Source organism: Oncorhynchus mykiss, chromosome 21 (genome assembly GCF_057628025.1).
Source record: "Oncorhynchus mykiss isolate SJ-2025 chromosome 21, ASM5762802v1, whole genome shotgun sequence".
Taxonomy (NCBI): domain Eukaryota; kingdom Metazoa; phylum Chordata; class Actinopteri; order Salmoniformes; family Salmonidae; genus Oncorhynchus; species Oncorhynchus mykiss.
Window position 1 is genome coordinate 23,563,188 of NC_143042.1, and position 27,747 is coordinate 23,590,934.

General features: G+C 41.3%; 1 protein-coding gene across 1 annotated transcript; it reads left to right on the forward strand.

The window, feature by feature from the left end:
• Positions 1-1,128: 1,128 nt before the first annotated feature.
• Positions 1,129-27,552, forward strand: abcd2 (ATP binding cassette subfamily D member 2). The gene is made up of 10 exons (XM_021577566.3): positions 1,129-2,467; positions 2,816-2,996; positions 6,553-6,674; positions 10,965-11,133; positions 19,397-19,491; positions 20,112-20,257; positions 21,482-21,627; positions 22,455-22,539; positions 22,736-22,861; positions 23,775-27,552. Exons 1-10 carry the CDS (start codon positions 1,532-1,534, stop codon positions 23,986-23,988), a joined length of 2,220 nt encoding a protein of 739 aa, XP_021433241.2. The 5' UTR covers positions 1,129-1,531; the 3' UTR covers positions 23,989-27,552.
• The last annotated feature ends 195 nt before the right edge of the window (positions 27,553-27,747 follow it).

The window sequence follows — 27,747 nt, forward strand, 5'->3', positions numbered from 1 at the left end:
AACAGCGCAAACTGGCTCTAACCAGAATAGAAAGAGGAGTGGGAGGCCCCGGTGCACAACTGAGCAAGAGGACAAGTACATTAGAGTGTCTAGTTTGAGAAACAGAAAGCTCACAAGTCATGATTTCAACTGGCAGCTTCATTAAATGGCACCCATAAAACACCTGTCTCAACGTCAACAGTGAAGAGGCAACTCCGGGATGCTGGCCTTCTAGGCAGAGTTGCAAAGAAAAAGCCATATATCAGACTGGCCAATAAAAATAAAAGATTAAGATGGGCAAAAGAACACAGACACTGGACTGAGGAACTCTGCCTAGAAGGCCAGCATCCCGGAGTTGGTAATCAGCATCTTCACGCTGGTAATTTGCGAGTAAGTTACTATTTAATGAAGCTGCCAGTTGACAACTTGAGAGGCGTCTGTTTCTAAGTGACTCTAAAATTTTGAAAGGTAGTGTATACTGCATTATAATGTATACAATATGGGACCTTATTTAAGGCCACTGTGGGTTTAACTTACCCTCTGCTTTTTCATGTAATTTCTCATCATAAACCGGTTCCTGAATATTTATAATGGAAAATCAAGTTAAAATTGCTATTTAAAAGGGGGTCAATATAATGTTTTTTTTAAAGGGGGTCAGTAGAATACTTTTGTTAAATAGTAACAGTTATGTTACAGTTCTAATGTTATTTGTCAAAGAAAGAGAAAGTTAATGTTGAATATTTGCTAACAAGGTTTTCTAAAACTCGTTCCACCCAGACTGTCAAAAAGCACATATGTAAAAGTGCTAACGTTAGTTTAGCAAGCTAACGTTAGCTAGCTAGCTGTCAAACTTACCTTGAACCACCGACCCAATTCATTTTGTCCAGTAAAATCAGACAGAAAAAATTAACTCTATTAGGCCATGTATTTTATCAGCACTTTTGAATGTATCTAGCAGTATAAAAGAGGTGACCGTTGTTGAGTTTTTATGAAACATAGCTAGCTAGCTACTAGTGAAACTTTCTCATGAAGTAGCCGATTATAATGATGCTTCAGTTGAGTTGACAGGTACAGCGCGTGACACAAAGATGCTGGAGCCAAGCCAACAGACGTCAAATAAATGACGTAAATGACGTAGCTACTATGCCCCTCTCAGATATGAGAGAGACGTTGGTAGTAACCATGTTATAACACTCTATAACAAAATAACATTATTATTGTTTCAATTATGACATTAGTTTATTAAGTGTACTATACACAGATGCTGGGCAAATAGTCACGATACAGTATGTACAGTAAAACGTACAGTAGGACCTCATTTGAATATGTCACTCACAACGGATCGTGTCTTTCCGGGGTGTTGCCCAAATAAAACACTGCCAAACCAAATGACGGAAATACTGGAACGTAGCTAGCGGTTGAGTTTTCTAGCTGAAACATCGCACCATTGTATGAGGTAGATTGTTTTTCCATCATGATACTAACTCCCGGTGGATGTAGAGCGGAATAACATCAAAGAAGACTAGCTCTTTGATCGCTTTGTAGGGGAAAGATGTCCAATATACTTGATGCGGCGTCCAGAGTGAAATGGGACCGGGCGACTGCAGCGAAGCGAGCTATCTTTCTCGCGGCCGCTGCCTATGGGTTGAAAACCCTGTACCCCATCGTCTGCAGACAATTCGTGAAACGGAAAGAATGCAAGAATAGGAGGGGGTCTAAAGGAGAAGAAAATGGCTCGACGGTGAAATCACAAACAGATGCACTGAGTCATAAAAAGTCACCTGGTGTAAACGCTGAATTTTTTAAGCAGATACTTGAACTCATTAAAATTCTCTTTCCAAAGCTTGTCTCCAAAGAGCTTGGATTGCTGTCTCTGCATTCGGTCGCGTTGATTTCCCGGACGTTTCTGTCTATCTATGTCGCAGGCTTGGATGGCAAGATTGTGAAAACAATCGTTGAAAAAGAACCACGAAGCTTCATCATCCAGCTGATGAAATGGCTCCTTATTGCTATCCCGGCCACATTCGTGAACAGCGTAATCCGCTACCTGGAATGCAAGCTGGCTCTCGCCTTCCGCACACGGCTAGTAGACCATGCCTATACCACCTATTTCACAGACCAGACCTACTACAAAGTTAGCAACATGGACGGGAGACTGACCAACCCGGACCAGTCTCTTACCGAGGACGTAATGATGTTTTCCCAATCCGTGGCGCATCTCTACTCGAACCTCACTAAGCCCATCTTGGATGTGATACTCACCTCCTACACCCTCATCCAGACGGCCCGGTCCAGGGGGGCCAACGCCAGCGGGCCGACCCTGCTGGCTGGGTTGGTGGTGTTTTGCACGGCCAAGGTTCTGAGGGCCTGCTCGCCGAAATTCGGAAAACTAGTAGCTGAAGAGGCCCACAGGAAAGGCCATTTGCGCTATGTGCATTCCAGGATCATTGCCAATGCAGAGGAGATAGCCTTCTACAGGGGCCACAAGGTATAGGAGGAAGGATGCATGGAGGATTTTGCATGCATAGTCACTATGTATTTATTACAATAGAAATACCCATGGGTTGGATCCCTTTGAGTTGGATCCAATGCACACCCATGACATCATATCCAATTCCCAAAAGTGATTTTCAAACATTTGATTGACAGCCTCCTTATATGCACTTGTTTTTGATAAGACTGTCTCCAAGAGCAAAATAACAAAAATGCAATGTGAATGTAATGTGAAAACTATTGTAGTACATTTGTTGTAAATGTGCTATACTGTGTATGCTAGGTACTTGTGTGACTGCAATGTAAACTGCCTGTTTGTGTCTGTCTGTCCTGTGTGTGTCAGGTGGAGATGCGTCAGCTGCAGAAGTGCTACCGGGCCCTGGCGGAGCAGATGAACTTGATCCTGTCCAAGCGTCTGTGGTACATCATGATAGAGCAGTTCCTCATGAAGTACATGTGGAGTAGCTGTGGACTGGTCATGGTGGCTGTGCCCATCATCACAGCTACTGGCTTCGCTGACAGCGGTAATGGTCATCGCGACATCATCTTGTTTTCTTCTAAACCCTCTTGTTTTCGAGTAGTTAGTTGTAATGGGAATAGTTGTAATGGTTTATCTCTGTTTCTGCATACCAGTAGGTAGCCTATTCTGTCCTTCATTTGAACCGACTGACATTTGATTCTATTTAGGTAATGTTGTGCTAATCTCACAAAGCCCCAAAAAACAGTCCCTCTTAATTTGCGTATGCCACATACAGTTGAAGTCGGAAGTTTACATACACTTAGGTTGGAGTCATTAAAACTCGTTTTTACACCACTCCACAAATTTCTTGTTAACGAACTATAGTTTTGGCAAGTCTGTTAGGACATCTACTTTGTGCATGACACAAGTCATTTTTCCAACAATTCAAATCAAATCAAATCAAATGTTATTTGCCACATACACATGGTTAGCAGATGTTAATGTGAATGTAGCGAAATGTTTGTGCTTCTAGTTCCGACAATGCAGTAATAACCAACAAGTAATCTAACTAACAATTCCAAAACTACTGTCTTGTACACAGTGTAAGGGGATAAAGAATATGTACATAAGGATATATGAATGAGTGATGGTACAGAGCAGCATAGGCAAGATACAGTAGATGGTATCGAGTACAGTATATACATATGAGATGAGTATGTAAACAAAGTGGCATAGTTAAAGTGGCTAGTGATACATGTATTACATAAGGATACAGTCGATGGTATAGAGTACAGTATATACGTATGCATATGAGATGAATAATGTAGGGTAAGTAACATTATATAAGGTAGCATTGTTTAAAGTGGCTAGTGATATATTTACATCATTTCCCATCAATTCCCATTATTAAAGTGGCTGGAGTTGAGTCAGTGTCAGTGTGTTGGCAGCAGCCACTCAATGTTAGTGGTGGCTGTTTAACAGTTTGATGGCCTTGAGATAGAAGCTGTTTTTCAGTCTCTCGGTCCCAGCTTTGATGCACCTGTACTGACCTCGCCTTCTGGATGATAGCGGGGTGAACAGGCAGTGGCTCGGGTGGTTGATGTCCTTGATGATCTTTATGGCCTTCCTGTGACATCGGGTGGTGTAGGTGTCCTGGAGGGCAGGTAGTTTGCCCCCGGTGATGCGTTGTGCAGACCTCACTACCCTCTGGAGAGCCTTACGGTTGAGGGCGGAGCAGTTGCCGTACCAGGCGGTGATACAGCCCGCCAGGATGCTCTCGATTGTGCATCTGTAGAAGTTTGTGAGTGCTTTTGGTGACAAGCCGAATTTCTTCAGCCTCCTGAGGTTGAAGAGGCGCTGCTGCGCCTTCTTCACAATGCTGTCTGTGTGAGTGGACCAATTCAGATTGTCTGTGATGTGTATGCCGAGGAACTTAAAACTTGCTACCCTCTCCACTACTGTTCCATCGATGTGGATAGGGGGGTGTTCCCTCTGCTGTTTCCTGAAGTCCACAATCATCTCCTTAGTTTTGTTGACGTTGAGTGTGAGGTTATTTTCCTGACACCACACTCCGAGGGCCCTCACCTCCTCCCTGTAGGCCGTCTCGTCGTTGTTGGTAATCAAGCCTACCACTGTTGTGTCGTCAGATTATTTAACTTATAATTCACTGTATCACAATTCCAGTGGGTAAGACGTTTACACACACTAAGTTGACTGTGCCTTTAAACAGCTTGGAAAATTCCAGAAAATTATGTCATGGCTTTAGAAGCTTCTGATAGGCTAATTGACATCATTTGAGTCAATTGGAGGTGTACCTGTGAATGTATTTCAAGGCCTACCTTCAAACTCAGTGCCTCTTTGCTTGATATCATGGGAAAATCAATAGAAATCAGCCATGACCTCAGAAAAACAATTGTAGACCTCCACAAGTCTGGTTCATCCTTGGGAGCAATTTCCAAATGCCTGAAGGTACCATGTTCATCTGTAAAAACAATAGTACGCAAGTATAAACACCATGGGCCATGCAGCCGTCATACCGCTCAGGAAGGAGATGCGTTCTGTCTCCTAGAGATTAAAGTACTTTGGTACGGAAAGTGCAAATAAATCCCAGAACAACAGCAAAGGACTGTGTGAAGATGCTGGAGGAAACGGGTACAAAAGTATCTATATCCACAGTAAAACAAGTCATATATTGACATAACCTGAAAGGCCACTCATCAAGGAAGAAGCCACTGCTCTAAAACCGCCATAAAAAAACAGACTACGGTTTTCAACTGCACATGGGGACAATGATCGTACTTTTTGGAGAAATGTCCTCTGGTCTGATGAAACGTAAATAAAACTGTTTGGCCATAATGACCATTGTTATGTTTGGAAGAAAAAGGGGGAGGCTTGCAAGCCGAAGAACACCATCCCAACTGTGAAGCATGGCGGTGGCAGCATCATGTTTTGGGGGTGCTTTGCTGCAGGAGGGACTGGTGCACTTCACAAAATAGATGGCATCATGAGGCTGGAAAATGATGTGGATATATTGGAGCAACATCTCAAGACATCAGTCAGGAAGTTAAAGCTTGGTCGCAAATGTGTCGTCCAAATGGACAATGACCCCAAGCATATTTTCAAAAGTTGTGGCAAAATGGCTTAAGGACAACAAAGTCAAGGTATTGGAGTGGCCATCAGAAAGCCCTGACCTCAATCCTATAGAATATTTGTGGGACGTTCTGAAAAAGCGTGTATGAGCAAGGATTGCCTACAAACCTGACTCAGTTACACCAGCTCTGTCAGGAGGAATGGGCCAAAATTCACCCAACTTTTTGTGGGAAGCTTGTGGAAGGCTACCCGAACCGTTTGACCCAAGTTAAACAATTTATAGGCAATGCTACCAACTACTAATTGAGTGTATGTAAACTTCTGACCCACTGGGAATGTGATGAAAGAAATAAAATATGAAAGAAATAATTCTCTCTACTATTATTCTGACATTTCACATTCTTAAAAATAAAGTGGTGATCCTAACTGACCTAAGACATACATTTTTACTAGGATTAAATGTCAGGAATTGTGAAAAACTGAGTTTAAATGTATTCGGCTATGTAAGCTTCCGACTTCAACTGTACAGTAGTAGCTGATCAGCATGTGTTAACCCACAGGAACCAATAACTTTGTTGTGTTGTGCTGATTAGGGTATATTCATCCTATTGTCCCTATTATCCTGTTAGCTGCTAACTAACTGAATGCTACTGTTGTCTCCACCAGTGGAGGTTGCTGACGGGAGGACAGCTCATAGTAATGGCTGGAACGGAGCTCTAACCACTAGGCTACCTTGCCGCCCCGCAATTAAGGAGCCACCAACCTTCTGTGTTCTCCACCCCAATTAGTGTCATGCACACTGATAATATGGCAACTGCTTGGTTTTTGGTCACAAAAAACGAGCCGTCATTACAGTCTTGCTGGTCTAACCACAGAATGGATCTGTTTCATTTCAGTCTTTAGCCCCTTTCCCTAGTTCCTAGGCCCTTCCTTAGGCCATGCCCCCTAGGAGTTCACTGATCAGAAAGCCAAGGGGCTAGGGGCCCAGTATGTCATCTCATAGTGTCTCACCTTAATTTCCCCTCTCACAGAAACCGCCGACGGTCAGACTCAGGTGCTGGTGAGCGAGAGGACAGAGGCTTTCACCACCGCACGCAATCTCCTGGCCTCTGGAGCTGACGCCATTGAGAGAATCATGTCCTCCTACAAAGAGGTGACGTCTCAGTCTTCTCTGTCCTCTCTTCTCTCTCTCCCTCCTTCTCTTCTCTTTCTCTCTCTCTCTCTCTCTCCTGTCTCGTCTCCTCTTACATTCAAGTGGCATTATAGAGTGATAGGACAGTGTTAGAGTGAGCCACTAGACCCACTCATGACAAGAGGACTTTCAAACTGTCTGTCAAGGTTGCAGACCAACATGAAGCAGTACCAAAGAAGGGCCGTGCTCATTCATTAAATCATAGGGACGTAATCCCTTATTTTAATCCCAGAATGATGATGTCTATTCATGCATACATATTTTTAGCAGTGATTTATTTATGAGTTACCAGAATTTGGCCCAAAAGAACATTTTATGTCCCCCATCACAGTGCTGATTGAACGTAGTCTGTGTTGGTTGTCATATGCTCGCTTCAATATTTGTGAATATGACAGTTATATCTACGGTATTACATGGATGTGAGAAAAGGGACGATGCACAAGAAAATGTGCACTGGTTCACTCTGTGGGGGAGGGTTGACCTTTCAATAAGAGGAATTGAGTATTGTTGGTGTCAGACTGGTTTTTGTAATCCTTTGCCTTGCAAATCAGACCGCTGTCTCTGTCTTGGATCTACAGTATCACACTTCCTGCTGAAGTTTAGGCTACTTTTAGTCATATCCCATACAGTGTGGAGAACACACAGAGTATGAAAAAGGACAGAATGTGATAATTAGGCTGTTTTTTTTGGATGTCACCCAACAAGTATGTGCATACAGGGATTGTTGTTGTGTGTTGCTGTGGCACCCTAAGAGGCAGGCAGTGCCTGCCAGAGATACATTCCTGAGGTAATATTCACTCACTGCAGCTCACCCTGCAGCTAGCCTATCGCAGTGTCTGAACAGGGCCACACACCCCAATAGGTTATGTAATAGTATGGTATGTTATGCTGCAGGGGCACAAACATTCAGACAGACACAGGTAGTACACATTACGCTACTGCTGCTGTCACAGCACACTGTCTGAACACAGCCTGAGACTGTGGCGGTCATGACATTTTGTCCGCCGCAAATAACTGCCGGTCTCACGGTAATTGACCGTTAATTCACATAAACACATTTAGCATCTTCTGGCTTGCACACACAAAGCCTACTGTCACAAATCCCCCCCCCCCCCCCGGTACTGATGCTCATTCTGTTCACCAGTTCCGGAGATCTACGTCACAAAGGCGGCTTCACTGAACGGGATTTATTATCATCAACCCCGGACTGTCTTGTCTGATTACACACCCCTGGTTTCCATTTCTCCTGATTAGTATGTTATATATTGTCGGTTGTTGTTGCCATGTTTGTTGGTGGTGTGAGTACCTATGCGGTTGGTGCAGCTGTTATGCTGCGTGCTATATATATTGTGTATTACGGGTATCGTCCCGTGTCGGTCAACAAGGTTTACCCTCGCTCTTTTGTTTGGGTACAGCCCAGTGTTTTTGTATACGTGTTTGTTTTAGGTGTATTAAAAAACCCTATTGTGTGTCGCTGCGCCTGTCTCCTTTATACCAGCGTGACACCTACAAGCCACTGATGCATATCTTTGGAGCGTCTGCATTTTAAAAAGTCTAAGAAATCCATGTATTATAGCCTACACCATCTACACCAATACATCTAAAGAAAGATAGTCATACACTCTATTTATAAACTACTAGTAATTTATTGAGTAAACCACCAGGTGGTTCTATAGGCTATGCAATTGCGCGAGAAAACAAAGGGATGGCCACTATTAAAAAGAGGAGGATCCCATCAGCATTCTATAGACTGGGCCTACTATATTTATTTCTCAACTTTCCTAATATTAAGCACATTGTTTATCTTTACAACAGGAGTGTAGCCGACCTGGCTGGCATGAAAATGAAGCAAGGGAAACGTGTCCTCCATTCGCTAATTAAGTGCATAGATGACTCGCTAGCTAGCTATGCTGAACTTGGATGAATGTTATCCACAGTCAGCACATCCCTTAGTTGTCAATCAAATGTATTTGGCATTGATAAAATGGGCGGGCAGGCAGGCAAGTTCCCATTCAGTTATCAATATGTGGGTTGGGACAAGCATGCATTGGCAGGCCAGCTGCAGGAGGACGAGCAAGCTACTATTCCCCATCGTTTATCAGTGCAATTTTGATGGCCACTGAAAAAGTTTGAAAGGGTTTATATAATGTTCCCTCATTAGATTTTAGCTCCTCCCACTCTGGCTAGCATTAGTTGTTGATCTTGTTGATGCGCATAGGCATACGAAGGCTACCATTTCATGGTTGTTTGATCAATAGGATTTTAAAGTTCCCAAATGTAAGAATCCAGTGGTATTTACATACGGTATTTGCAGAAATCCATTCAGGTGTATTTAGTGGCTTTTGTCGAATGATTTCTAATGATCTAAAGTTGCGCTGTTGCTACTGCCTGTAAACACACAGTCCAGTTCAAAGTGAATGATCGTCAGGCCCATGTGGCAAATGGCTTGTTTGTATATAGGCCTACTGTAGCTCTGATTGGCTATGGCGCGCAGGTCTGCGTAGACTCCGGTCCTGGACAGGACAGATGTGTTTATTCTGTTTTAATTACTCCAGCATCTTAATTGTCCAAACGCACGGCCGCTTTCCCACTCTATATGGCTTTAGAAATGTCAAAAATGCCTTACTACATCATTCCCAAACATTCTATGAGTTTATGAAAACGTAAAAATTCTCGCTTGTCAGAAAATGTTTGGTTTTTTTATTTAAAAAAATGTCATATTCTTCCTGGGGGTGTACAGATTTGAATAAGATTGAATATTGTTCAAGTGCTGTCACTTTAAGGCTTTCCCCCTGTGCCACTCTGCTGGCTTTGCCTAGCTGTGAATAAACCTCCATCTGGTTTATAATTATAATCCTCCACCAGGGAAGACTACTCCTAGTAGCCCTCTCTCCCAGGAGAGAGTTAACACAGCCAGCCAGCCCCAGAGGCTGCCTGCCACAACCCATGTAGCCTGTCTGGCTGGGTTCAGCTCCTCATTACCAATCCAACAGCACCCTAACTAACTTGGAAGAGATCTCCTTGAAATGTTTGAGGTTTTGCATGCAAATCAGTTACATCACGTATGTATGACTGATTCGATTTTTGTCGGCATGCAGCACTGTAGACTGTGCATCCTCTGTAATGTCTAGGCAATCTGTTTGTGTCTATGCAATCTGTAATGGCTAGATAATCTCAGTAATGATCATATACTGTAGGCCTATTTCTAGTCTGTTTAGGTTGTTTTCAGGGAGTTCCCTCTAGCAGTACCCTATAAGGAGACGATTCCATGACTGGAATTGTTTCTGTCTCTAGGCTACAGTTTGTCACTATCTCTCTCCATCCCCAAGTGTGAGAGATGGTTGCTCTTGTGAGAACAGGTTGTTCCTGTTGACACTACACTCTTAGAGAAAAAGGTGCTATCTAGAACAAAAAAAAACGCTTCTTCGGCTGTTCCCATGGGATAACCTTTTGAAGAACCACTGTTGGTTCCAGGTAAAACCCTTTTGGGTCACAGTCATCCAGGCTGTATCACATCCGGACGTGATTGGGAGTCCCATAGGGCGTCGTCTGGGTTTGGCCAGGGAAGGCCGTCATTGTAAATAAGAATTTGTTCTCAACTGACTTGCCTAGTTAAATAAAGGTAAAAAAATGATTATAAAAAAAAAATAGAACCCTTTCCACTGAGGGTTGTACATGGAACCCAAAAGGGTTTTTACCTGGAACTGAAAAGGGTTCTCCTATGGGGACAGCTGCAGAACCCTTCTAGAATCCTTTTTTCTAAGAGTGTACAGCCGTCCCATTATACAGGCTATGTTATCTGTAGGAAGGCCCCGGGCCATCATCAGTACTGTGTGTTCCCTAAACACAGATACAAGCAGCTATTAAAAAACAAAAACAGCCATTGTTTAGAGTCATATTAAGCTATGAGTGAAAATGAGTTGCATAAATTATACAGAGGGCTTTTGCATCATCTGATCAAATAATGTCCCTTCACCTTGTACTGTTATCCTGACCAGATTTTCAGTGCACACTGCAATACACTGCTATACACTAAGCTCTGCTGCTGGCTGCTCCCGTAGTTCACGTGCATTAATGTAAGTGTTTTCCCAAAGACACACACACTGCTCTTCTTTGTAAGCATCTACTTTTGGGCAATGGTAGGGAACTCTGTTGGGTAAGATGACCTAACTGACCCCTTTCTGTTCAGTCTGACTCCCGTGTTATTTACCTCAACGAATGACCTTTGACCTTTCTGGTTGTCTGTAATAGGTCACAGAGCTGGCAGGCTACACAACGCGCGTCTACAACATGTTCCTGGTGTTTGGCGAGGTGCAGAGGGGCATGTACAAGCGCTCGTCCACATCTACCACGGGAACAGGAGAGAAGAAGAACGTGGCCAGGCCAGAGATGCACATCGATGGGCCTTTGGAAATCAAAGGTAGACTGTCTGAGATGTTAATCATTTAGTACACATTTGTCCAGTAGGATACACATACACATTCTGAGACACTTAAATGTCATGCTATTCCCTATTCAGTACACAACTATACCATAGTATACCACTTTACTACAGGGGTTGGTGGTAGCATCTGGGTTAGAGAGGCGGGCCGGTAGCCTGGTAACCGAAAGGTTGCCGGTTCGAATCCCCGAGCTGCATGCAGTGAGAGAGCCAGTAGGGTTACCAGCCTCAATGATAATTGTGCATCTGTAACGTCATTATTCACGATTCATTCAGGATATTCTGTAATCACGATAGCATCCACATGAATGAAGAAGTGTTCAGAAACACAATCTATTCTTATTTACAATAAAAGTGACTCCAAAATGACACAATACATTATTTACCATTCATTTCTATTGGGCACAAAATAATCTGAAACCAAAATAAACAGCAAATGCATCCAACAAATTTGTAGTCACAAGATTGATGTAGTCGTTGCGTGGTAGTAATACTGGATCAAATACTTTAATACACATTTAGTTGATTTTGTCCCAACACATTTGGTTCCCTAAAATGTGGGGGGCGGCAATGTACAAAAGTGCCGTAATTTCTAAAACGGTTCACCCGATATGGATGAAAATACCCTTAAATTAAGGCTGACAGTCACTTTAACCTCATAGTCATTGTATAATTTCATATCCAAAGTGCTGGAATACAGAGCCAAAACAACAACGAAAAAGTTACTGTCCCTATACTTTTGGAGCTCACTGTATATGCACAAATGTTGAGCAAACTCACTATCCAACTGCAGCTTGTTGCCTTACAATTGTACGTTGAATCAACTTTAATGCTATTTTGTTGAGCAAACTCACAATCCTATTGCATCTTGTTGCCTTACAATTACAGTATACGTTAAATCAACATATTTTTTTAAAGGTTACAGAGAGACATAGAGTCCGCCCCAAATGGCACCCTATTCCCTATATAGTGCACTACTTTCAGTGTTTCTCCATATTCATTTACCAGTGGCAGGCCACCGCTTCTAAATCGTTGCTGCATATATATATAGATAGTTGAAGTCAGAAGTTTACATACACCTTAGCCAAATACATTTAAACTCAGTTTTTCCACAATTCCTGACCTTTAATCCTAGTAAGATTTCCCTGTCTTAGGTCAGTTAGGATCCCCACTTTATTGTAAGAATGTGAAATGTCAGAATAATAGTAGAGAGAATTATTTATTTCAGCTTGTATTTCTTTCATCACATTCCCAATGGGTCAGAAGTTTACATACACTCAATTAGTATTTGGTAGCATTGCCTATAAATTGTTTAACTTGGGTCAAACGTTTCGGGTAGCCTTCCACAAGCTTCCCACAATAAGTTGGGTGAATTTTGTCCCATTCCTCCTGAAAGAGCTGGTGTAACTGAGTCAGGTTTGTAGGCAATCCTTGCCCGTACACGCTTTTTCAGTTCTGCCCACAACATTTTTATTGGATTGAGGTCAAGACTTTGTGATGGCCACTCCAATACCTTGACTTTGTTGTCCTTAAGCCATTTTGCCACAACTTTTGGAAATATGCTTGGGGTCATTGCGACCAAGCTTTAACTTCCTGACTGATGTTATGAGATGTTGCTCCAATGTTGCTTCATTTGCAAGCCTCCCCCTTTTCCCTCCAAACATAACGATGGTCATTATGACCAAACAGTTCTATTTTTGTTTCATCAGACATTTCTCCAAAAAGTACGATCTTTGTACTTTGCAGTTGCAAACCGTAGTCTGGCTTTTTTATTGTGGTTTTGGAGCAGTGGCTTCTTCCTTGCTGAGCGGCCTTTCAGGTTATGTCGATAAGGACTCATTTTACTGTGGATATACAGTGCCTTGCGAAAGTATTCGGCCCCCTTGAACTTTGCGACCTTTTGCCACATTTCAGGCTTCAAACATAAAGATATAAAACTGTATTTTTTTGTGAAGAATCAACAACAATTGGGACACAATCATGAAGTGGAACGACATTTATTGGATATTTCAAACTTTTTTAACAAATCAAACACTGAAAAATTGGGCGTGCAAAATTATTCAGCCCCTTTACTTTCAGTGCAGCAAACTCTCTCCAGAAGTTCAGTGAGGATCTCTGAATGATCCAATGTTGACCTAAATGACTAATGATGATAAATACAATCCACCTGTGTGTAATCAAGTCTCCGTATAAATGCACCTGCACTGTGATAGTCTCAGAGGTCAGTTAAAAGCGCAGAGAGCATCATGAAGAACAAGGAACACACCAGGCAGGTCCGAGATACTGTTGTGAAGAAGTTTAAAGCCGGATTTGGATACAAAAAGCTTTCCCAATCTTTAAACATGCCAAGGAGCACTGTGCAAGCGATAATATTGAAATGGAAGGAGTATCAGACCACTGCAAATCTACCAAGACCTGGCCGTCCCTCTAAACTTTCAGCTCATACAAGGAGAAGACTGATCAGAGATGCAGCCAAGAGGCCCATGATCACTCTGGATGAACTGCAGAGATCTACAGCTGAGGTGGGAGACTCTGTCCATAGGACAACAATCAGTCGTATATTGCACAAATCTGGCCTTTATGGAAGAGTGGCAAGAAGAAAGCCATTTCTTAAAGATATCCATAAAAAGTGTTGTTTAAAGTTTGCCACAAGCCACCTGGGAGACACACCAAACATGTGGAAGAAGGTGCTCTGGTCAGATGAAACCAAAATGGAACTTTTTGGCAACAATGCAAAACGTTATGTTTGGCGTAAAAGCAACACAGCTGAACACACCATCCCCACTGTCAAACATGGTGGTGGCAGCATCATGGTTTGGGCCTGCTTTTCTTCAGCAGGGACAGGGAAGATGGTTAAAATTGATGGGAAGATGGATGGAGCCAAATACAGGACCATTCTGGAAGAAAATCTGATGGAGTCTGCAAAAGACCTGAGACTGGGACGGAGATTTGTCTTCCAACAAGACAATGATCCAAAACATAAAGCAAAATCTACAATGGAATGGTTCAAAAATAAACATATCCAGGTGTTAGAATGGCCAAGTCAAAGTCCAGACCTGAATCCAATCGAGAATCTGTGGAAAGAACTGAAAACTGCTGTTCACAAATGCTCTCCATCCAACCTCACTGAGCTCAAGCTGTTTTGCAAGGAGGAATGGGAAAAAATGTCAGTCTCTTGATGTGCAAAACTGATAGAGACATACCCCAAGCGACTTACAGCTGTAATCGCAGCAAAAGGTGGCGCTACAAAGTATTAACTTAAGGGGGCTGAATAATTTTGCACGCCCAATTTTTCAGTTTTTGATTTGTTAAAAAAGTTTGAAATATCCAATAAATGTCGTTCCACTTCATGATTGTGTCCCACTTGTTGTTGATTCTTCACAAAAAAATACAGTTTTATATCTTTATGTTTGAAGCCTGAAATGTGGCAAAAGGTCGCAAAGTTCAAGGGGGCTGAATTCTTTCGCAAGGCACTGTAGATACTTTGTACCTGTTTCCTCCAGTATCTTCACAAGGTCCTTTGCTGTTGTTCTGGGATTGATTTGCACTTTTCGCACCAAAGTTTGTTCATCTCTAGGAGGCAGAACGCGTCTCCTTCCTGAGCGGTATGGCGGCTGCGTGGTCCCATGGTGTTTATACTTGCGTACTATTGTTTGTACAGATGAACGTGGTACCTTCAGGCATTTGGAAATTACTCCCAAGGATGAACCAAAACTATAGTTTATTAACAAGAAATTTGTGGAGTGGTTGAAAAATGAGTTTTAATGACTCCAACCTAAGTGTATGTAAACTTCCGTCTTCAACTGTATGTATACAGTACCAGTCAAAGGTTTGGGCACACCTACTCATTCAAGGGTTTTTATTTATTTGTACTATTTTCTACATTGTAGAATAATAGGGAAGACATCAAAACTATGAAATATATCAAAATGTATTTTATATTTGAGATTTTTTTAAGTACCAACCCTTTGCCTTGATGACATCTTTGCACACTCTTGGCATTCTCTCAACCAGCTTCATGCCGTGCCGATATTTTTTTATATTCAGCGTATATAAAAAAGAAATCGCCATTGTAAAACGTTTTCAGTGTAAAGTTAAATGACTAAAACGGAGAAAGTATGTATAAAAGATAACGGATCTATATATTAAAAATTAAATATGGTCATCTTTGAGAACTGACAATCACCAAATTAAAGCTAGACAGTCAGGCAGAATCTAAAATTCCCAAAATTGCATGGCATTATTTTGTTAGAATGTTTGAGTCATTCAGATGGCATAAGAACAATGTATAAGTGTGTAGAATTGCAGGAAATTTGCTCCAATCGGCACATTTTCTCTCAGCCACATGGCAAAATGTATAAAATTGCAGGAAATTCGCTTTAAAACTTAAATGTTTTCTCTCCGTCCCATGACAGAATGTGTAGAATTTTAAAACAGCTACATTTGTTCTCTGCGGCCAGGAGGAGGGCCTCTAAAATGTTCAGTCGCCTGGAGTGACAAGTTACAACATATATTTGTATCACTTTATGCATTCAGTCTTTTGGGGGGTTTCAATTAGGTACAGTACGTTCGGAAAGTATTCAGACCCATTGACTTTTTCCCAACTTTGTTACGTTACAGCCTTATTCTAAAATGTATTAAAGAAATGTTTTCCTCATCAATACCCCGTAATGACAAAGCTACAACAAGGTTTGAGAAATGTTTGCAAATGTATTAAAAATAAAAACAGAAATACCTTATTTACACAAGTATTCAGACCCTTTGCTAAGAGACTCGAAATTGAGCTCAGGTTTATCCTGTTCACATTGATCATCCTTGAGATGTTCCTTCAACTTGATTGGAGTCCACCTGTGGTAAATTCAGTTGATTGGATATGATTTGGAAAGGCACTCACCTGTCTATATAAGATCCCGCAGTTGACAGTACATGTCAGAGCAAAAACCAAGCCATGATGTTGAAGGAATTGTTTGTAGAGCTCCAAGACAGGATTGTGTTGAGGCACAAATCTGGGTAAGGGTACCAAAACATTTCAGCAGCGTTGAAGGTCCCCAGGAACACAGTGGCCTCCATCATTCTTAAACGGAAGAAGTTTGGAACCACCAAGACTCTTCCTCGAGCTGGCCGCCTGGCCAAACTGAGCATTCGGGGGAGAAGGGCCTTGGTCAGGGAGGTGACCAAGAACCCGATGGTCACTAGGGTTGCACATTTTGGGGAATATTCAGAGGTGGAAACTTTCCGTGAGAATTAACGGGAATATATGGGAATATATTGGAATTTATGGAAATATATGCAAGTTAATATTAATGCATTTAAATCTAGATGTTTTTTGCATTGGATATATTTACCATTATCATATGGAGACAGAAACATAAACACTTTACCGTATCATAAGTAGAAGTAATTGCAAATGATTCAATCCCTTCCAATAGAAATTTAAAAAACGATTTAGTTACGAATTGAACTTTAATTAAATGAGTTGACTCTTCACATGAGATGATTTCACTGAACAACAAAGTAAGGGAATATTGAATGATCCCCAATGACCCATCACATCTCCCAAAAACATTTGTAAAATGATTGTCTAGAAACTTAAACTTTGGTTGTCTTCCTGTCAGGCTTCCTTGTCTTCTCCCTGGACCTCCTCAATGTCCACCTCTTGAAAATCAGACTCTGAGGCCTCATCTTCACTGTCACTTTCCAACCTTGTTAAGGCTCGTTGTCAGGCGCAAAAAGCCCAAAATGTGTCCGGGTGGCCACCAATTTTTCAACCCTTGTATTGGTCAGCCTGTTGCGTGCTTTGGTGTGTGTGTTCCCAAACAAGGACCAGTTGCGCTCTTAGGTGGCTGATGTTGGTGGGTTTTGGAGGATGATGGAGGCAACAGGGGAAAGAGCCTTCGGTCCACAAAGTCCCTTCCACCAGGTGGCTGATGAGATATGTTGGCACGACTGCCATATTGCATCTCCATCCCAAAGCTCTTGCTTGGAAGTGTACTTCGCCAGATTGCCAATAAACTTGCCCTCATCAATGCCAAGATGGCGAGACAAGGTAGTGATGACACCATAGGCCTTGTTAATTTCTGCACCAGACAGAATGCTCTTGCCAGCATACTTGGGGTCAAACATGTACGCTGTGGCATGTATGGGCTCCAGGAAGAAGTCTACATGCTTTTTGATGTATTTTAGAACTGCAGTTTCCTCTGCATGGAGCAACAGTGAAGTGGGCAGGGCAGTATGGATTTCTTCTCTCACATCTGCAAGCAGAGTCTGAACATCAGACAGGATTGCATTGTCTTCCTCAATCCGTGCAATGGCTACTGCTATAGGTTCAAGGTGTTTCAGGCTGCTTACCACTCTCCCAAAATACATCATCCAGTAGGATCCTCTTGATGGGGCTGTCCATATCGGCAGACCGTATAGTAGTGTGGGCTCAATAGCATCTCATTAGTGTGCAAGATATTGAGAATCAGCTGTACATGTGATGGAAGAGTGCACTGCACATTTGATAAAAGAATGCACTGTGCATGCAGAGGGTTGCAATTCCATTGAATTGGGGATAACCAAAATATGCCACAAGACCTAGAAATGCCTTATGTGTATCCCTCAAAAAAGGTTCACTGTTATAAGCTAACTTTTTTGATGAATTTAATCAAAATTCCCAAAATTCCCAGGCTTTACTTCCCATGGAAAATTTCCAGAAACATTCTGGAAATTTACTGGAAAGTTTCCGACCCTTTGCAACCCTAATGGTCTCTCTGACAGAGTTCCTCTGTTGAGATGGCAGAACCTTCCAGAAAGGCAACCATCTCTGCAGCACTCCACCAATCATGCCTTTATGGTAGAGTGGCAAGACGGAAGCCACTCTTCAGTAAATGGCACATGACAGCCTGCTTGAAGTTTGCCAAACGGCACCTAAAGGACTCTCAGACCATCAGAAACAAGATTCTCTGGACTGTTGAAACCAAGATTGAACTATTTGGCCTGAATGCTAAGCGCCACGTCTGTAGGAAACCTGGCATCATCCCTACGGTGAAGCATGGTGGTGGCAGCATCATGCTGTGGGGATGTCTTTCAGCGGCAGGGACTGGGAGACTAATCAGGATCGAGGAAAAGGTGAATGTAGCAAAGTACAGAGATGTCCTTGATGTAAACCTGCTCCAGAGCAATCAGAACCTCAGACTGGGGTGAAGGTTCACCTTCCAACAGGACAACGACCCTAAGCACACAGCCAAGACAATGTAGGAGTGGCTTCGGAACTAGTCTCTGAATGTCCTTGATTGGCCCAGCCAGAGCCCGGACTGGAACCCGATTAAACATCTCTGGAGAGAGCTGAAAATGGCTGTGTAGCGACGCTCCCCATCCAACCTGACAGAGGATCTGCAGAGAAGAATGGGAAAAACTCCCCAAATACAGGTGTGCCAAGCTTGTAGCGTCATACCCAAGAAGACTTGAGTCTGTATTCGCCAAAGGTGCTTCAACAAAGTACTGAATGGGGACTGTAAATGCAGATGGGCCATCCCAAGCCTCAGCCTATTCATTTCAGGCTACAGGTTATAATGTTTTTAAAGGGAAAATTATATTTCAGATGGTGTCAACATAATCATGTATTCTTTCATTTTGGAGTAGAATGTTCTTTTCAAAAGTCACCAGAAGTGACCTTGTCACAGACGTCCCCGCCCCCCACGCTAACTTTGCCACCGCTTCTGAAAAGAATGCTCATAGGAAACACTGACTTTTGACCAGAGACCTATGGGCCTTTGTCAAAAGTAGAGCACTATAAAGGGAGTAGGATGCAATTTGGGACACAGCGTAAGCTAATCCTGTGCAGTGTATCTTTATTGCTGTTTTTTCCGACCGTCTTGGTCAAATGATATTGATGATATGTTTTGTTTTATTTTCACGTACACCTGATATGTACATCGACAGATTTTTTTTTACCATGTCAGCCCGGTATTCAAACTAGCCACATTTCGGTTAGCCCAACGCTCTAACCGATAGGCTAATACTAATGGTGAATGTGTGCATCTAGACATACTCGTCACTAACACAGCTAGTTAGTCAGTTGGCTACATCCTCAGTATCTACAGCTGCACTTTTTTTTTTACACTTTCTCACACTTTTTAAATGCTGCCCCACATTTTTCTGGCAGCCACATGTACTCTCGTTGACTGAACTGATCGTATGAATTATTGATCGACATACAATGACTGATTTCTCCTTTGTTTTTTGTGTCGGTCTTCTGCAGGAAGAGTCATCGATGTGGACAATGGCATCGTGTGTGAGAGTGTCCCTATCATCACTCCCAATGGAGACATAGTGGTCTCCAGTCTCAACTTCAAGGTGAGAAATATCACAGCAAAATCCTGGGCGATGTTCAGTGGTGATGAAACGTTTTCAAATTAAGTAAAAAAAATCGAATTAAGTCATATCTGAACTCATCCAATAAGAAAACAGATTTTTGTTTTCGATTTCCAGAGTGTTGTGAAAGTGTGTCCTACTGAAGATCCTGCTCAGCATCCTACTAAATGTTGATGTGTGACACACAAATATAGTGATGTGTCACTATATTTGCCTAACTCTCTAGCCATCTTCCCCCAGGATAGGGTTGTACATGCTTTTGTTCTTTGTTGTGTTACCGGGAAGTTAGCTCACTTTAAAATTTGAATTTATTTTTGAAGTGAACCCTGGCCAGGAAGCACACATGTAATAATCACACGTACACACACACACACACATACACACACACTAAATTGCACGGTATAAAATAAGGAAGGTATGGCTTCCTAATACTCAACATAAACCATGTCAAAAAAATATGTAGGGACTACATAGAATCAAGTGATTCAGACTAGTCTGGCTTTTCCAAACTCTTGTCATGGGTTGTTCGACACATCAGCTGTGATGAGACTATTCAGTACTCCAAGGCTATAACGTGTGTGTGTGAATGCTGTTTCTTGCAGGTGGAGGAAGGTATGCACCTGTTGATCACAGGTCCTAACGGCTGTGGGAAGAGTTCTCTGTTCAGGATCCTCAGTGGGCTGTGGCCTGTCTATGGGGGGCTGCTGCACAAACCCTCCCCACAACACATGTTCTACATACCACAAAGGTCAGTGGTTGTCACTGTCACACACATCCTTATGCCCACACATGTACTGACTCTGACACACATGTACCCATGATGTAGGATCTTCATTTGATCACTCTTTTGTTGCTGAGAATTTTCCTGCACGGCAGGAAATGCAAACTTGTAGGGAATTCAAGGTTTTGAAAAAAGCTTCTAAAGTTTGTAATTACCACTTTAAAATATCAGACTTGATTTTCCCTAACGAAAAATGTATCAACTCCTACAAAAAATGTCCATTAATTATAATCCACATAATAATTCACATTTCCTGTTGCTGCAGGATTATTTTCCTGCTGTAGCAAACTTGCTCAAATTAAGATCCTACATTTGTACATGTAAGCTTGCATAGAGGCACACACACAGGCATGCACGGATGAATATTCTGTATGAATGCACACACACACACTCTATACACACAGTGAAAGGTATTGAAAATCAGCAGTAGGGATACTTACCCTCTAGACTCAGTAACTGAATCTCCATGGAGAGTGAGAGAGAGAGAGAGAAACCAGACCTTAGAGTTGTGAAATATTTACCAGATCTCCCAGGTGTTTGACGTCTTTTCAATTATCCTGAAACGTGACACACACTCACTCACAGATTTGTATTGCTATCCTTGTGGCGGCCAAATAATTGAATCCCATCCAAATTCCCATCTTCCCTTACCCCTAAACCTAAATCAAACCCTAACCTTAACCTCCCCATAACCCTAAACTTACCCTAAGCCTAACCTTAACCCCTAACCCTAAAACTATACTAAACCCTAACTCCTAACCGTTAACCCCTAACCCTATCCCCAACCTTAATTCTAACCCTAATTGTAACCCTAAACCTAACCCCTAAGCCTAAAATAGCATTTTTCCTTGTGTGGACCGGCAAATGTCCCCACTTGTCAGAATTTTCCTTTGTTTTACTATCCTTGTGAGGACTTCTGGTACCCACAAGGATAGTAAAATAAAAACACACACACACACACACATACACACACACAGTTAAATTTATTCAAAATAAGCAATAGCTAACCTTACCCTCTAGACTCTTCATGGAGAGTGAGCGAGAGAAACCAGACCTTAGAGTCGTAAAACATTTACCAGATCTTCCAGGTGTTTAGACGGCTTTACTGGAATGGTGAAACATGACACACACACACACACAAACGTTTTTACCTAAATGTTGTGTCTCCCCCCTCCCTCTCTCTCTCCCCAGGCCGTACATGTCCATTGGAACCCTGAGAGACCAGGTGATCTACCCAGACTCTCTAAAGGACATGCATGACCGAGGCTACAGAGACAAGGACCTAGAGGTCATACTGGACATCGTTAACCTCAACCAGATAGTGACCCGCGAGGGCGGTAAGAACCCGGGGAGGGGCAGTGAAGGAAATACGATCTGAGTCAGCCTGGAAGAAAAAAGGTTGCGTGGGTCTGAAGGCGTAGTAACAGGTTCACTTTGAAAAGAGGTAGCTGAAGCCTGACAAAACTCCCAGTGACCTATTTTTAAGCCATTTACCCTTGGGATGAATGATATGGTTTCCATGGGGATTCCCTAACAACAACAGACATGTACTGAATGGGGCCGTCTTAGTTCCGCTAACACATCCTTCCTCAAAACGTTTTTGTATCTCTTATCATACTATGCGCTGTCTGTAGTGCATTTGACCACTCAATAAGTTATTTCTGTATTTTTCTAGTGGCATCAGTCTATCCCTCTCTATATCATTGGTTTTATTAAGGAAATGTAGAGTGTAGTTTAATTGGAGACCAGTGGTCCTGTTATTCTCCAACAATCAGCTCTATCTTTAATTATTTGTTACTTTTATTTCTTATTCTGATTTTTTGTTGTTGGTGTTTTTGTAATAAATAAAAAATTACTGCATTGTTGGTTAGGGCTTGTAAGTAAGCATTTCACTGTAAGGTCTACCTACACCTGTTGTATTCGGCGCATTTGACAAATACAATTTGCTTTGATTGTGAGCGTGTTTGTTTATTTCTCCTATTGAATATTCTTGAACTTTGAACTTTCACCACAGTTGGTACCACGGTTACACACAATTTAAACCCTTTGCGTTGTTCTTTGTGTAGTGTTTAACCTACTTATTCCAATGGAGAATAAACTGTAGTCAATGACAGTACTTCCGATATTAGCTGACTGTGATGTGTGTCTGTTTGTCTGTGTGTAGGTTGGGATGCAGAGATGGACTGGAAGGATGTGTTGTCTGGGGGAGAGAAACAGAGGATGGGCATGGCTCGCATGTTCTACAACAGGTGAGACTTGGCCTGCCATCTTAGGCCTTCTTATACCCTGTTGGAAAAACATAATAGTAGATATTTAGAGGTGCTGTTGATTGAATAGCCCATATTCCTCTCTTGTTTGATAGCTGATTGAATGGTGGCTAGTTGATTTAATTCATTGTTCATTAGAGAGTTATAAATGACTAAATTCCATTTTCTTGTGTGTCAGGCCAAAGTATGCCCTGTTGGATGAGTGCACCAGTGCTGTCAGCATTGACGTGGAGGGAAAAATATTCCAGGCTGCAAAGGATGCTGGGATATCATTACTGTCAATCACCCACAGGCCTTCCCTCTGGTAAGAGATATATATCATATCTGGACCAGTCTGTCCAGCCCAATTCTGATATTTTCTCCACTAATTGGTATTTTGACCAATCACATCAGATCTTTTCATGTCAGATATTTTTCAGAGCTGATCCGATTGGTCAAAAGACCAATTTGTGAAAAAATATCAGAATTGGGCTGCCTGTGTAAATGCAGTCATCGTGTCTCTTCCGACAGCCGCTGTGTCTCCCCGATACTTAGGCAGAGCACCATGAGTATGGCAAGCAAGACTAGTCAGATAGTTTCTTCAATGTGTAATATTTAAGCCGCTTTTTGTCTTGAAGCACACAGATTCTGTACTGAACACTGTAGAACAGTTTTAAAGGAAAATTGTATAGAAACCTGTAGAAAAAATTAAAAAGGAAATGTAAAAAAAAAACAATGCAAAACAACTAATACGCTACAAGCAAATGCACCACTAGTTGTCACGTCAGCAGTACTCTGTTCTGTATTTTCTCTGAGTTAGCCTCAGGCATTAAACATGATTGCAGCGCAAACACAAACAGTACTACCACAATATTGTGCAAGTCTGTTCCTCTCAGGAGATTGCTGCTGCTATTTAGTTGCTTGTTTAACCTTAGCAGTCACTTAATAACCCTATGACATTTTACACAACATGACATGACACTACAAGGCTGGGCACAGCACAAAATAATCACAACATAACTGCAACCACAATAGAACAGAAGACATGCACCATCATTAACACTGCAACAATGTTTCATAACATAACACAACCATAAGGCCAACGACAATTGTATACTATTTGGAAATAATGTTGTGCTTGGACTGGATAATGAATGAATTAAAATGAGAAACCTAGCGCAACCATGAAATAATCCCATCCTTAACCCATATTCTTGCTCCACTTTTCATACCGACAGGAAGTACCACACTCACCTGTTACAGTTTGATGGTGAGGGAGGATGGAGGTTCGAGCAGCTGGACACCGCTACTCGTCTCTCCCTGACCGAGGAGAAACAGCGCCTCGAATCCTCACTTGCAGGAATACCCAAGATGCAACACAGACTCAACGAACTCTGTAAGATCCTGGGAGAGGACTCAGTCCTCAAAACAGCCGACGCAGCAAAGGACTGAAAGAAGAAGAATTAAAGAAAGAGCGAGATGGATGTTCAGGAAAGTCAAAGTATTATTTTTCTTTGTTTCAACGCACACCGACCGCATATTCCCATACGTTTCCAGTGTTGGGGTTGAATTTGAAGAATTCCTCAACCATGTTGTTTTATAGATGTTTTCATCGCTGGAATAGTTGAGACTTAAAATCTCTGACAAGCTGAGACTCACATTTTATTTGCTTGAACAATGAAGTAAAAATATTGTTCATTTTTAGCACTTTACTCAAGTTGAGGAAATGTAAATTGTTATTGCCGTTGTAGTTATCAAGTGAAGTAGTAGGCTTATGTTTTTTTTGTGAGACGGTATTTTCCTTATTTTATTGTGTCGATTTGTTTGTGTTAATAAAAAACTACTATGTACAGGAAAAGGCTCAAAGCTTTCCATAAAAAAAATGCGTTGTTTTATGAGACAAGTTTAAAAGATTGACGTTTCGGCATTTAATCGCCTCCTACGTCAGTCTTTAAAAACTGGTCCAATAAAACGTTGTTTTAATTATGGCGAGCGAGCGTTGCGCCTTTACCTGTCCAATGATGTCTACAAATGTTTTTATTTAACCTTGACTCACTTTGGTTGAGCACATCTTTATATAAAAAAATACTAGAAAGGTAATTGGATGATATCAAACAATGGATCATCCGAGTTTTTACAATCATATGAAGTGATTCATTAAGGTTAGGCTAATAAGCATACAGTTTTAAAGGTTGCCCAGCTGGTCAAATTTAAAGTACAATAAATGAGTGTCCCCTTCTGTTATCTCAGCCACTGGCGCTGGGTTATGTCATAAGGACATCTTCCTTATTACATGACTGAATGTGTTTTTCACAGGTTTTCTCCTCAGAACTGCAGTATAGTAATATATTCAAAATACCTCAGTAGCTTTCAAGTTATCTGGCTCTGCATTTTAAATAACACCCTTCCCTAGACCGATATAGTGCACTACTTTGACCGCATGCCTGATTTGCCTTTGTTAGTGGCTAAGAGATGGTTATCTTAGGAGCTATTATTGGACATTAGTGCATAAGTGACAGCTGTTGGTCTGTTGCAATAGGCTTCTGGTTAACTGAACAAATACAATGGATTTCAAGGCATCCTGTCTTGTCTCCAGCAGAGCACAGCAGGAATTGGACTGGGCTCGCTCACACAAACGCACGCACAAGAACGCTAACGCACACACACAGATCACCTGGCAAAGCCCTCCTCACTGTCACAGGTAATATCTGTGGAACAGGATGTTTTGTGTCGTCTCGGTCTGCAATCTTCACCCCTATAAGAAATATGTCACATCTTCAGCAAGAGGTTTACATTGTGTTCTACGATAACCGCTGTTGTTTTCCGTTGTGGTTCAGTACGGTTTACTTGGTTGCTGAGTACAATTAACTGTTACCTTGTTATATCCACCCACACTAAAATCAATCTAGTTCAGCAATTCATATTTGTTATCAGCGACTTATCTCAGACTGTATACTGTGAACTTTGTTGTTTCTTTTTTTGATAATGTCATAAAATTTATTTTTAATGTATGCATTTTAGAGTTTGATAATGCTGCCTCTGTTCAAACCTGTGTATGTACAGTAAATCTTCTGCTAAACAAAGCTGTCAGCTCTGCTGAGGTTACTATATGTCAAATCCAAGACCAGTCCTTCTAGTACTGTAGCCTTATAGCCTGGCTGTGTTAGTGCATCACCTATACCAGGGTTCTCCAACTGGCGGTCTGTGGACCGAATTTGGCCCGCAGGTGATTTTATTTGGCCCCCCCAAGAGCAAAAAAAGTGTATTTTTATTTTTTATTGTTTGACATAAAAGACTAAAAACACCAGCAAATCAGCTCCTAGTGATTTACATTTTGGAAATGTCAAAGTATTCCCAAGCATAATAGAGAGATATATGTGATCGAATACAGATGTAAGCAAGGTTTAAAATTATTACGTTAAAGTCAAATATTATATATGTTTGGGCTTCTTGCCGTCAATTTGCAGACTTCAAATTATTTGTAATTATTTTCGGCCTCCCTGACCAGCCGTTCAAGAAAAAAATCAGTGACTGAATCTAGTTGATGATTCCTGCCCTATACTGTATTTTCAATCAGTAATACCTACAAACACTGAGTATACTGATTGGGTGGCACATAGTAGTGCTTGGTTATTTGTTTGGCTTATACCCTGACTAACAACATCAGTGTCACAGAATGAAATCAGTAACTGCAATGGCAGAATATTTACACTTGTTGTACACATACAAGTGTAGAACAAGTGCAACTACTATATTTTTACCACTACATCTCAGACTAAACTGTCTTAAAGAGAAGTGACATGGAAAAGAATGTATGTAAGTTATAAATATGTAAACTATATATTGTAATGTTAATATGGTACTTATATTTGCCTTTGCATGGAATGGGTGAGTGTGAGTGATGCCTCAATCACATTATATTTGAACTGTCTCTTTCAATCATTGCTAAACAGAGAGCATTGTGGGAGGATAAATAAAATAACTTGCACCATGTATAGTTAGTTAGTTCATGGAAGTAAAGTATTGGACTTTTGTAATATACTTGGGTATAACTACTGTTATAAATAGGTTATAAGCCTGAAAATAACCTACATATTCAGGCTTCTCCTCATTCTTTGGGATTCTAACTAAATACTTTGTGTCTTGAAATGGACACCTGACATAGTAAAACCTGATTTGACTGTACTGTAAAAAATAAAAAAAATTATCTGTGTTGCTCAGCCCTGTTGATAGGAAGTATCTATAGTATACTACTGGATGAAACAGTGTCTTAAAGTGACTGAGAATAGTATGGAATGAGTAGAATCAAGAGGTGATGCTTGAATCTATACATGAAAACATGTATACGTGACCGTGAGTTAGCTATCTAACCAATACTATGGATCAAAGTCAAACAAAATCAAGTATACTTTTGATATTCTATAAAATTGCAACTGTTAAGTTATGCCTACTCTAGTATGTTCCCACCACACTTTTACTTACTAACAATTCATGGATACAATTATTTTGTCATTTTTTTAATAAGTGGAACATCCGAATGTAATGTATTTGACGTGTATCATAACATTTTACTTTGTCATAGGCAATTCATTCAATTTTGGCAACTGTGACAATTTATGTTAGATTTGCAAAATGGTTAATTTAATTTTTTTTCAATTTAATTTAATCTAATTTAATGGTACCTCTTGTAACTAATGCATGTGTTGTGTCATTATTTTATTAGACTAATTTATGTTATGTGAATGGGGTCTGTATTGTGCTATAGGCCTAGTGATGCTGTTTCAGTCAAGAAAGACATGGGACTGACAGACAATAAGAGGCATTGTCTCCCCTCTTTTCTAGTCTCATTTTGACATTTTTATGGTGAGAAAACAGACTAAATGTTTTAATTAAGCCCACCTGTTCTGGTACTGTTGTTCATTCTGCATGTGAGGATGTGCACTGAGTGTTCATTTACATCAATGTGAAAATGTATTTTCCTGTAAATAAAATAAGACAACCACTAAGACTGCAAAACTCAAGTAATTGACTCATTCATTGGTGTGTTGTGTTATTAGTCAGCATTTTGTGGTTCCAGCCTCAGAGTACAGGGGCATTCAATGTAACGTGTATCTGATGCCATCTAGTGTATAAAGACGGAAATTATTTGGATCAAACTGCACTTTTATAATCTTAACAATGACCACACGATGCTGCCATTCTCCATCCATA

Coding starts and splice junctions, on each gene's coding strand:
- abcd2 (XM_021577566.3), top strand. CDS start 1,532: ATGTCCAATATACTTGATGCGGCGTCCAGAGTGAAATGGGACCGGGCG. Junction 21,628..22,454: donor GATAGTGACCCGCGAGGGCG/GTAAGAACCCGG, acceptor GTCTGTGTGTAG/GTTGGGATGCAGAGATGGAC. Junction 22,540..22,735: donor GCTCGCATGTTCTACAACAG/GTGAGACTTGGC, acceptor CTTGTGTGTCAG/GCCAAAGTATGCCCTGTTGG.